At 26.9% G+C, this 12984-nt stretch overlaps 1 protein-coding gene across 3 annotated transcripts in view; it reads left to right on the plus strand.

The window, feature by feature from the left end:
• The first annotated feature begins 8040 nt into the window (after window positions 1-8040).
• Window positions 8041-12984, plus strand: part of LOC135923559 (protein ECT2-like) — a 47277-nt gene continuing 42333 nt past the window's right edge. For all 3 annotated transcript variants that reach the window (XM_065458372.1, XM_065458373.1, XM_065458374.1), the window contains exon 1: window positions 8041-8136. In XM_065458372.1, the coding sequence (XP_065314444.1) occupies window positions 8097-8136 (40 nt within the window). In that variant the 5' untranslated portion in view covers window positions 8041-8096. The remainder of the gene's footprint in view (window positions 8137-12984) is intronic.

Raw genomic sequence — 12984 nt, forward strand, 5'->3', positions numbered from 1 at the left:
AAAAAATGACGGGGAATGAAATTTTTATTCATTTTTTATACGATAGATGTCATGCCAGGTCCAAGCTACAATATTAGGAAGCATATGATTATAAAAAAGTATATCAAGCCCAGCTGAACCCTTAATAATTTGTAAAAGATATTCCCATGTCAGGTGGATTTAACCTTTTAATAGTATATAAAGTAAATAAAGTGAATATATTAATCTAAGAAAGGGAATATTATTGTAAATTTCACCAATAATAAAAGGAAAACACCACATTGTTGTGAACAGACCTTAGACTATACTATTATATCTAAAAGGTTATCAATATATTATCTTTAAAAAGTTTCAATCAGACCTAAACAATAGATTTAGATTTTCATTTCACATCAATAATTATTTATATTAAGGGATCCTCAACTTTCTAAATTTTTTATTTACTATGGAAATAATACAATCAGCCACAAATATTGTTACGAGTATAGCTGAGCGGCTATATCTTTAAGAATAACTCTGAGATCAATAGTTTACTAAATTAAACTATATATGACTTTATTGTTGCATTCACTAGAAAATATATCATTCACATGATGATATTTTAATGCATGTTTCTGACGTTATTTGACTCCATACTTGCTACTGGCAGTTTAGATATGTATCATCCACTATGTTTTTTCCTGAACGATATTCAATTTCAAAATCATATGCGGATATTTTCTATGTCCAGCGCGTTAATCTATAGGATATTTTTGGTAGTTCACGTTTATCACCAAATAATTTTCCTAAAGGTTTGTGATCTGTTTGCAATATAAATTTTGGTTCAAAAATGAAATTATGAAATTTTTCCATTCCAAAATGTGATCTCATTTTCTATTGGTGCATAATTTTTCTCTGACTTCAATAATGTTCACGAAGCAAATGCGATAGGTCTGCTAAAACCCTTTTTAACTACATGAAGTAGCATAGCTGCAGAACCAGTGTTGGAGGCGTCACATTCCAATATAATTAGCAAGTTTGACGAATACGGAATTAAAAATTTATTTGTTGACAAAAGATGCTTTATTTTATCAAATACATTTTGTTCCCTGTCAGACCAACTCCAGGAACTTTTAATGCCTGTTAATTTATGCAATGGAGCGGTGATATCATGCAAATGTGGTAAAAATCTCTCATGATAATTCACAAGTCCTAAAAACGATCGCAATTGGTGTATATTCTTAGGAATTGATATCCTTCGAATAGTGTATATTTTTTCTTTCGCTGGGTGAATGCCATTTTTATTTATTACAAATTCTAAAAAAGAAATTGATTCTATTAAAATTCGTATTTTCGTTCATTTTGCCTTCACACCATCCTTTTTTATTTCATTAATACTTTTTCCACATTGTTTCAAATGTTCTACATCATTTTTGCTCTTATGATAATATCATCCAGGTATACTTCTGTCATTTGGCAGTTTAGTAATACATTATCCTTATATAGTTGGAAAATATTGGCGCACTAGAAAGGCCAAAAAGCATACATTGATATAGAAAATAACCAATATGGGTTGATATAGTTAGATATTCTCTGAGCTCTCTTTTATTGGTAGCTGCAAATAGGCATCTTTTATATCTACGACAGTAAATTTCAACCCCATTGTAATTTGGTTAATAGATTATCCACAGTTGGTATTATATGGTAATCATATAAGATAAATGGGTTTAATGTAACCTTAAAACGAGCACAAATTCTGATTTCTTCATTTGTTTTGCGCATGTTTACTGTTGGAGTAGCCAACGTAATACGCATTTTTGTTGGATCAATTTTCTTCAATATTCCTGATTTAATATATCTATCGAGTTTCATTTCAATTGATTTTCGCCACGATGGACATGATTTTAGTCTTGCTGTCTCAACTCACATGTGTGCTAATATTTCCATATCATTCACTCGTCCTGGCTTATCATTGAAAACCCGGACAAATTCTGTCATCATGTCAGCAATTTGTTTATCAATTGAATATCTTTATTTGCGATACTGCGTATGGTAACTTGATGGAATAAACATATATTAAATGTCAGTATCCATGTTAGTCCACATAATGGTATGTCATTTGAACGGGTAACACAAGTCGCACTTTTAAAATAGTTTCACCAAGGACGTCCATTGATTGCCGTAAATGACAATGGTTTTGTTGGTTTGGTATACCAATTTCATCCCAATATTGTTTTCCAATTACCAATATCTGTGCGCCCGTATCATAATCAAATTCAATCGGTATTCCGTTTATCCTCTGTTTCTACCAATTTGGGAGATGTTATTAATTGAATTTAATGAAATATTGTCAATTTGATGCATAACATATAGCTTACGTCCCTTAAAGTATTTTGCATGCCCAACCTTTTGGCAATTGTAAGATTTCACCTTGATGCAAAACATTAGAATAAGGTGTGAATTCTTTCATATTGTGCACAGTCATTGTTCTTACCAAGGTCATTATTGTTCAATTTACTATTATCTCTGTACTTAAAATTATTAATATTATTAGTATTGTAATAATTAATATTTCCTATTTCTTTAATTTTATATGGGTAATTTTGATTAAAATAATAATATCCTTGATTATTCTCCAACCTCTTCGGTTTATTGACTTTTTTTACTATCATATTTGTAACTTCATTCTCAGCTCTTTCCATTGCCAAAGCCATATTTAAAACTTGTTGAAAGCTCATCCTTTCTCCTAGGTCATTTATTCTATCTGGAAATCTGGCGCGAATATCTTTCTTCAATGCAGCCATTTTGATTCAAGCCATCATCTAATCCATCAATCTCCAATCAAGGTCAGATTCGAATTTACACTCTTGTGCCAATCTTTTAAGCCGACCTGACTCAGCAACTGCTTCACCTTCCTCTCTTTCTATTTGAATCAACTTAATTCTCGAGCTGAAAATAAGTTATCCACTTTAACTATCTCCTCATAATTAAGTTCCTACTTTTGGATTTTTAAATGACCTCATCTCTGCCAAATTACTAATACCCATGTATGCAAATAATATTTTTTTATTGGTTTCTTTATTTTTAATATCCCACTTATTTCCAACACATCATCTATATATTCAATATAATCTTGAAGATTGTTTTATTTATCAAAATTATCAAATTTTAAAATTGTCATTTACTTGCTATCATTATTCGTTTCACTTAACATATTTATTTCACCACTTTTATTAATTTAAATGTTTGATTCATCACTTTTACCAATTACAGTAGTTAGTTTATCTTCTTTATCAATAATAAGAATTTGCCCTTCGCAATTTACTAAACTATATATGACTTTATTGTTGCATTCAATAGAAAATATATAAATGTCAATCACATGATGATATAATCCAAATAGAATTTAATATAAAATGTATGAACTATAATAATATCTTATATAGCATTTATCACAAATAGTTTTCGGCTAATCAGTTTAGCCGATTTTTTAAGTCGGTTAAAAATTAGCTTAAACTGCTAAAAATATAATAATTACCCAAAAATAGTTACGAGACAACTATATAAATATATTTGAAATCAAAGAGGGCCTGGTTTTTGCATTTTTAAAATCTCATAAATTTAAATATTAATATTTGTTGATGTATGAAAATGAAAAAATTTTTCAACATTTTTAAATTTAGTTAATAATCTTATTTTTATAAATAAACTAAATCAATTCGAATTAGATGTTGGCTGTAATTCCTCTTCAATCGTGCCATGTGTGCTGTAATTTTTATAATAATATTGTAAGAAACAATATGCTGAAGATATAATAAGATACATTATGGGAGGGATATCAGAAATCAGATAGTGGATTTTAAAAAATGATCCAAAATTTAATAGTGTCAAAACCTTTTAATTGCATATCGCTTAAATGCAAACCCTTTTAAATGCAAAAAACCCAGCGATTTTAATAAAAATTACTATGGTATAATGTTAAATTACATTTATAATTGCGAATCAGTTAATTGTGAAATATCGGATAATTGCGAAATTTTTCAGGCCCAATTTATATTACAATAACATCGAATAAGTGAATAAATAAAAAAAATTTATCGAAAAAAAATATTCGTGATTTTTTTACATGAAACTGCTTGCTTTAATTTTTTTTAATTCAAAAATGGTAATTTCATTATATATTATCATGTTAAAATTATTTTAGAATAAAACATCATTTCAAACGTTAACTCTCAATTAAGGGGGGGGGGGATTATTAAACACTACTTCAAAAACACGATGATTTTGGTTGCTCTAAATAATCTGTAACATGTTTACGATCTATATTTTTGCCCATTTGTGTCAAAAAAATTCAGAAAACTTTAAAAATAACGATTATGACAATTGTCCCTTTTCTATGCTACATCTTCATGAAATTTTAATTTAACATGTTTACCACCTATATTTTTATCCATTTGCGTCAAAAATATTCAAAAGACTTTAAAAATAATGATTATGACAATTGTCTTATCTAGGGGTCATCTTCCCTGAAGTTTTTCTAAACATGTTAACACTACTTAGCCCATTTACGTCACAAAAATATAAAAACTTAAAAAATAACGATTATAACAATTGTAACTTTTATATGAAATTATAATTTAACATGTTAAAAATACATATTTTTGATTATTAACGTGAAAAAAAATCTAATATGTTTAGAAATACCTATAAAATTTTAAAAAGGGAGTAATTTATTTCAAAAGGGGAATCAGTGGTTTTTTTTTCGGTTTATATTCTCTTAATTTAACTTGGGTAGTTTGTTCTACGAATGACAATATATTTATATTTTACCTTTATTCTAATTAACCTTTATTTTTTTATTTTTATTACTTGGCAAACACAATTCCAAAAATTTTACAAGAAATAAATTTTGAAGAAAAAATAATAATCAATTTTTATTTTCACACAATATATATCAACATTGAATGATTGGTAAATAATATAAACAAGAATAATCTAAAAATTAATATAACTTATTTTTTCGCGATAATATTTCAACTAAAAAACAATAAATAAATAAAACTTACTTAATCGATAAAAATAAATATAAGAAAATACCCAATATTCGGTTGCTGCCACTCTCGGGGGGTATATTTTTATTTTATTATGTTATTTAAAAAAAAAATTAATATGTCATTTTTGTTCGGAAGTGACGCTCTCAATTTTATTAAAACCATAGGAAAAAAAATGAGGCAGATCTCAGGGGACCCCAATGAATGATTTTACCTTTGCCTAATTTTTTAAGCATTCACTCTTCTCTAGGGTGATATATACCATTTTTTTAAAAAGTTTTTTTCCTCAGTTCTTTTTTATATTTTTTTTTTTAATTCATTTTTAATATATGCTTATTGTTTTTTTATATATATTTATTTAATTATAATTTGTAAAAAAATAATTTGGGAAAATTTGTTTTTTAAATAAAGTATTCACCAGAAAAAAAGAAGAAGATATTTTAAAATAATTACTTTTTTTGGTGATAATACTATAATTAATGGAAGATTCCATAAATAAAAAAAAATTTAGCAACTTTAGGAAAATTACTTTTTTTTAGTGATAATACTATAATTAGACCTGTGCGTCAACGAAACTATCGGCGGCCGGCGCAATTTTCAAAAAATATAATAGATGACAGGTGGCGTGCCGATTTTTAGCCGCCGTCAATAAAATCGGTGAAATCGGTGCAGTTATAAATTTTTATAACATAAATTTTTATAACATAATTTTTTAAATTGATTATTAATTTTTAATAAAAACAAATAAATATACACTATTCTACAGATATATCGGCATATTTTTTAATATTCATTTAACAGAAAACTTATTATATCCAAAATCGATTTCGTAATTTAATTATGATTAAAAATTATTTTATTTTAATTTTCGGGACATAATGATGATTTCCTTGAATTTAACGTCAATCCAGCGGTAGAGAAAACTCTTTCACTAGTGTGAGTCGCCCAATAAAATTTTTTGTCTAGCCTGGAAAGATTTGGAAGTTCATTTTTCATTTCTCTCCAAAAATTTAGAACGTCCATATCTTGTGAATATCGTTTTCCAAGAAAACTGTGGTTCTTGTTATAAGTCCTAAGTTAGAATCATAATTTATATTTGTTGAAAGTTTATTTGCCAATTTTGTCAAATAACTTGAATTTAATCATTCATCTTCATCCTCATTAGCTATATATACTACCTGGTTATCATCATTCTCTATAAGTTTAAGATGTTTTATTATAAATTCTGAAGCTGAGCAATTTTGCTCTATTAAATACTTTGACACAATTGTTAATTTTTAAAATCTTGGATCTAAAAGAGAAGCCAATACCTAGATAGTTTTAAATAAAAAATAAAAGAATATACTTATATAATATTACTTGTAGATTACAAACCGGAAATCGTAACGCAAGTTTTTTTAGCATATTTTCCTTATGTGAAATAATTTCAGAACTATCACTATCATTTACTTTTAAATGTGTTTCAATTTCATTTCTAAAAAGTAACGCTAAATTTAAAGTAGGCCCTTTTTGTACTGAAAGAAATTCATCAGTTTCTTTATTTTAAAAGAAATGCTAATAGTTCTTCTACCAGATCAGATTCATAATTTGAGAAAGTGCTTCCCAATTATTTTCAAAGCATTATTAATTAAATTCTTATTTAATACAGATATGCTTTCATAATTAATATACTATGCCAACGTGTTGGATATTTAATTTTAAGGTATTCATATGCTGAATTATTGTTATTATTATCATTGGAATTGCAAATTTGAAAACGGGTACTTGGGTATGAATCAATACTGCCAAGATCTTACATGTCTGATGTTAAATCTACTGTACTTAGACATTTTCTTTTATATTCCTCGAATTCAAATTCAACCTCTGCAGTTTTATATCTTATAGCAGTAATAATTTTTCTAATTCTTTTGCAAAAAATTTCCAGACTGTATATTTTTTATTATCCAGAGTTAGGATACTAAAATTATTTATAGAACTATTAAATGTAGATACATCCATTTTAAAAATATGTAAAATTATGGTAACTTTTGAAATTTTAGATTTTTGATTGATTGAATTCTATAATGAGGTAAATATAATTATGATTTTAAAATAGTAGAAAATAAAAATTTATCAAAATCGATTGACATTGAAAAATTACAAGAGTGATGTTGACCAATCAGCATCTACATGACAGGATTTTCACTACATGCAAACCCCCTTAAAAACCTTTGCCTACCCCCCCCCCCCCCCTAAAAAATCCCGCCGCCTTCGGCGGCAGTGTCTCTTTATTATTATTTTCACCTTTATAATTATATTGATACTCTTTTCAGAGAATTTATAAGGATTACTTAAATTAATATATCTCTACTACCAACTATCGATATTTTGTGAATATAAAGATTTTATTTTTTAGATCATAAATTCAATTAAAACCTCCATTATTTACAATGAATTAATTATTATGAGCTTGCTGATTTGGAAAACAATGTTTATGATTGTTTGCAATATATAGATTTGGTCAATAATTGTATTATAATAATTCTATAATAAAAGTATTAATTTTTACAGCAATAAATTGTGTCCTATTTCATCTCAAAATTTAATAGATAACCCCCCAAAAAATTTTTCCTACCCCCATTAAAGCAGCCTACCCCCTTCCCCCTCAAAAAAATAGGATGCAAACTGTTCCTACCCCCCCCCCCCCCCGCTCATGTAGACGCTGTGACCAATTATCAGAATAATAAGGTATAAAATATGAAAGAAATTTCTGTGCCGGCGTTTTTATTGTAACCAAAAAAGGTCGGCGGCCGGCCAGCGGTGGGCCGGCGCACAGGCCTAACCATATGTAGTTTTGTAGTAAGTATTTCTTGTCATATTTTGTATGTATTATGTAAAAAACACATATTGTTTCAGTCTTTTAATATTTTATTTTTATTAATAACTTACCCTGTATAATATAATATAAATAAAATATTTAATCATATATGTTTTTTTGTTGATGGGATCCTTAAAAAGAGTTTACAAATATAAACCAAACATCTTAAATTGTAATATATAAAATTCATTCATTCATATTTTTAATATTAATTTTTTTTGCATTGTAGTATGACATATTATGAAAACAATCAAGTTAACGTTCTTAGAAGTATGTATATAAAATATTTATACACTTATAAATTCATTAATTTTATAATTATTTGATAATAGGTCTAAATTGTAATATATCATTTTTATATATTTATCTGAATAAAAGTATGGATTGTAATGTATAAATTTTATTTGCCCAAACGTTTGATCAAAAATATTTGAGGATCACAAAACTTTTGCATGAAAATTAGGAAAAATTTTTAGCAAAAAAATTTAATTTTAGATAAAATTTGATCAAAATACTTAAAAAATTTTTCAGATATCAAAATCTTTGAAGATTATTTTGAAGAACATTTTAAACTCTGTAGCATAAATATAAATATATTATAGTTAATTAAAATATTTTGAATTATATAAAAAAATTATATTTTACCAAGTGAATATAAATTAAATCAGCCCAATGCCATAGTGGCCCAACAAAAAAGCACCATTTTTTAAAAATAATTGATCAGCACATATAGCAGAGGTAGGATTAATGTGGCAGCTTCTACACCCTCCCAAACCAATAACAATATTCCCTCCCCCCCCCTCTTACATTCCCTCCCAACCCTACTCATATTCCCATTCTCCACCTTTAATCCAAATTAGCAACAAAAAAGAAAATCCAAATTAGCAAAAAAACAAAATTTTAAAAACCATATGCTAACCTACTCATACACCCCCCCCCTAATTAATTAAAATTTTGCATCATGCCCCTTCTTGTTGGCTTGGGAGGGTGTAGAAGCTGCCACACTAATCCTACCTCAGCTATATGTGTTGATCAATTATTTTAAAAAATAGTACCTTTTTTGTTTGGCCCCTATGGCATTGGGTTGATTAAATTAGTAGAATTAAGAAGAAATTAGGCAAAATAAATCACATAACTGAAAAAATTTGGTAAAGTTGAATATATTTTTTATATACAAAATGCTTAAATTTGTTAACATAATATTAGAAGACATAATTATTTTGATTTTGTACTGGCTTATCAAATTGTGGTAAATTTAAAATAACAAGCATTAACTATAATTTTATTTACTTATATGACAAATAAAACATAAAAATGTACTTGTTTTAGTTATTTTGTAAAATATTTTAGTATATATTAACATTGTTTTATTTTGTTTTTTGATGATTCATTTCAAGAAATTAATTTTGTTGATTGATTTGTTACTCAGCTTACAAAATTATTTTTAATTTTATAATATTCTATTTAAGATTGTTTATATATAAATTTTAAAATCATAAAAATAAGCATAAAATTTGAATTCATAAAATGATTTTTCTCATATAGAAAGGCAGATAATTCAAATGAATTCCCATATTTATATATAATAAATAAATATTTATGTAAGTAGTATTAAATTAATATTTTAAATTTTGCCTAAATCTCATTAAATTATGATAAGATGTTAAATAGATATTTTTTTAGCATTAGCATCATTATTAAACATTTATTAATTCTTATCCTCACCTAAAAATCTCACAATATAACTGTTTTATTTAATAATGAATACAGATATTTAATTTAACAGTAACAGGTTGAAAAATATTTTTATTTATTCGATAATTTTACCTTGACAATAATTTAAAAAAAAAATATTTTTCATGATTAGAAAAATTTTATTTATTAATATTCTATTCTTAAGAATTTAAAATTTATTTTAAAATTTGTGATGTTTTTTTTAAACCATTTTCCAACTAATTTTTTTGCTTCCTCTTGATTGTGTATTTGTTAAATAAAGGCTTGAATGTCTAATAGACATCACTTTTACTGACTTAATCATTTTTTATTTTAACATAAATTCCATAAATTAAATCCTTGTATTTTATTTTTCTTCTATCATAAAAAAGTTTGCTTTAAAATTATCAACCCACCATGATTGTATCATAAGACACTATCTACATTATTAATAATTTATAACAGGCTATTCCTTCAATTATTATAAATGGAACCTAACTCATTAATAAAAGCAATTAATAATATGATTTTTTAAAATAAGTTTAATATGTTGGGAATTTAAATTTAATGCAAATTTTTTTGATTTTAATTTATATTTTTTTTTCGGTCTTAAAGTATATTTTTTTAAAAATATTTCATAAATCGATAAAGTATACCTTATTTAATTGAAAAAAAACGGCAAACTTTAAATTCCACAAATTATTGAATTTATACATAAATCCATTAAGCTATACAAACTGACCATAAATGATAAAACATTAAAAATCACAAAACAGTAGATATTATTATTATGATTTAATTATATCTTATTATATATAAATGTCTAAAGATAGTATTTATTAGGCAAAAATATCTAATAAATCCTTGAATGTAATTATGTAAATTACTAATTATGCTTTTGTTGTTAGAAGTATAAATTAAGTTTCGAAACTGATTGTCATTCATCATATGCATGCATTATAAGAAAATATAAATTAGTGTAATAATGTCTCTTAAATTCTTGCATTCATTAGTTTGTATTTTAAAATAAACATTAAATATAAGTTATTAATTTTATAAGTGCATTGCGCATAAATTATCTCTTTATTATGCAATATTAATTTTTTTAAAAAATTTCGACCCTAATATTAGGGCAACCTAAATTTAAGTGGGAAAAGTCGTCGGATCTCTGATTTCATAATTTAAATAATAAAATACTCGACATTTATTTCCCCAAATTTGTTATAATCATCTTAGAAGTGGGCGGGGCTGTGAAAATTCCCAAGGATCACTCCGCCATTGGGAATAAATTTTCCAAGCGTAATTAGACCTGACGAGATTTTCAAAAAAATACGGGCGTGATTGGGCTCGAATAGAAAGCTTGCGTAAATCACGAAAAATTTGAAAAAATGTGAATTTTTAAAAATGCATTTTTAAATGTGAATTTTTTTTTTTATTCTGCCTTCAAAATAATAAATAATTTAATAAAACTTTAAAATTTTATAGATTTAAACGTTAATTATCTTTAAAGTTTATAACTAATTTTGAAGTTAGTTTTTGAGCGCAACTTATACAAATTTCAAGAACTTTATTTTAACAAATTTAACAAAAATGAATAAACTATTAGAATTTTTAATTTGCCATATTTAAATCCTTTTTACTTTTTCAGTAAATTAGTCATTAAAGCCAGTTCGGCTTCTTGTGAACGATTTTTTACAGCCGTTAAACGTTTATTAGAGGACGAACGCAACTAAAATAGAAAAATATTGTGCCGTCCTCACTGTCACTAAAATTTTCAGGAGCAAAATTTGAAAATAACCAATAATTATTGTAAAATTTTATATATTTTAATGAGTGTATGGATCATAATATTATTTTCTTATATGATTATTAAAATACGGACATTTTTGAAGATGGTTCTATGTATCCCAATATGTAAAAATAATGTTTCTAATAATTAGCATGATACGAGCTTTTAGATAATAATAGAGGACCTATAAATATAAACATTTCTTCAAAAAAAGACATTTTTTAAAAATGTTACATACGAGATCTTTGAGGGAATCCTTCTTTTTTTAGATAAAAATTTTGATTTATAAATGCCACATGAGTTAGTGTTGTAAAAAGCCCGATTTTCGGGTCGTTTTTTAAAGACGGCCTGATTAAGATTATGACCAAAATAATATTATATAAGTCTGAAGATTTTGCTCATAGATGGCAGAAAGGTTTGGACATATTTGCCAAATCTCGAGGTTTACATTATGTTATTTTGGCTAAATGGGCTGTTTTTAGAAATCGATCCAAATCGGGCTCTTTAACAACACTAAACAAGAGTAGTGAATAATTAATTGTAAAAAATTTAAAAGACGTTTATGCAGAATTATGATAATAGAAAAGGCGGGGATTATAATAATATTTGATGAGTAAATAAATGCAACCACGCCGGGCCATCTTTATTATCGTTAAAACTCTTTATAATAACGTTAGGTGATGAATATAATGATTACAATTCTTTTATATTATAAATAAATTAACAATTCATAAACATAATTAACAATAACAAAGTCACGTTACCAACCAAGATGGGGTGACAATTGATGTATAATTAGTTATGGGGTCTGAGATGATCTAATCTTCAGATAATTGAGTATTGGAAGGGAGCAAGGGGAGAAAGGTGCCAATGTGGCTAAGCCAGTGAGTTTATTTTAAAGGCTTATAAGTAGCCAAGCCAGTGAGTTTATTTTATTCTAAAGCTCATTCATTGGTTCCTTTCTTTTTTGGGATGTTTTTATTGGAGATTTCTTCCTTTAAGGTTTCTGTGGAAAAATTTTTACGTTGGCTAGTACTCTTACACAATGGAAAGTTAATAATGAAAATTTTAAAAGATAATTTTTCCATTGCGTAAGTCTATATATATAGGCGAAAGACCTTATTTCTGAGAGCCTTCGCAAAAGATTTTTCCACCCTTAATAACAAGACGTGCAGACTATTAAATATTAAAGCTATATTTATTTATAATAATATAAGTGTTAGTGTAAATATATATAAAAAGGGGTATGAGGGTCTGGGGTATTAGGGGATTTGTGAGTGCGTGTGTTATTTGGTATGTTCCTCGTTGACATTCTCTTCGATAACCGTTTCGATGTTGCTTTCATCCAGTGATGTTTCCATGGTAGCTTCGAAAATGCCCGGGTCGAAGCTGTCGTTGTTCGCTTGTAGTCCTTGCTCGATAATGCCCTCCACTTCATCTGACAGACGAATGGGGGTTGACGCTCTGATCCATGGTAAGGCCTCTTCGATCCTAGGTAATCCTGTCGTGTTGATTCCATGCATCATATTGTGGGCTGCTTCGCTTCCTATTTATATCCTGCTGGGTCCGTCAGCTGGATTCTCCTCCGAGGGGATCCATTTGATATTCCTCGCGAG

The sequence above is a fragment of the Gordionus sp. m RMFG-2023 genome, chromosome 2 (genome assembly GCF_954871325.1).
Source record: "Gordionus sp. m RMFG-2023 chromosome 2, tfGorSpeb1-WG-v2, whole genome shotgun sequence".
Lineage (NCBI taxonomy): Eukaryota > Metazoa > Nematomorpha > Gordioida > Chordodea > Parachordodidae > Gordionus > Gordionus sp. m RMFG-2023.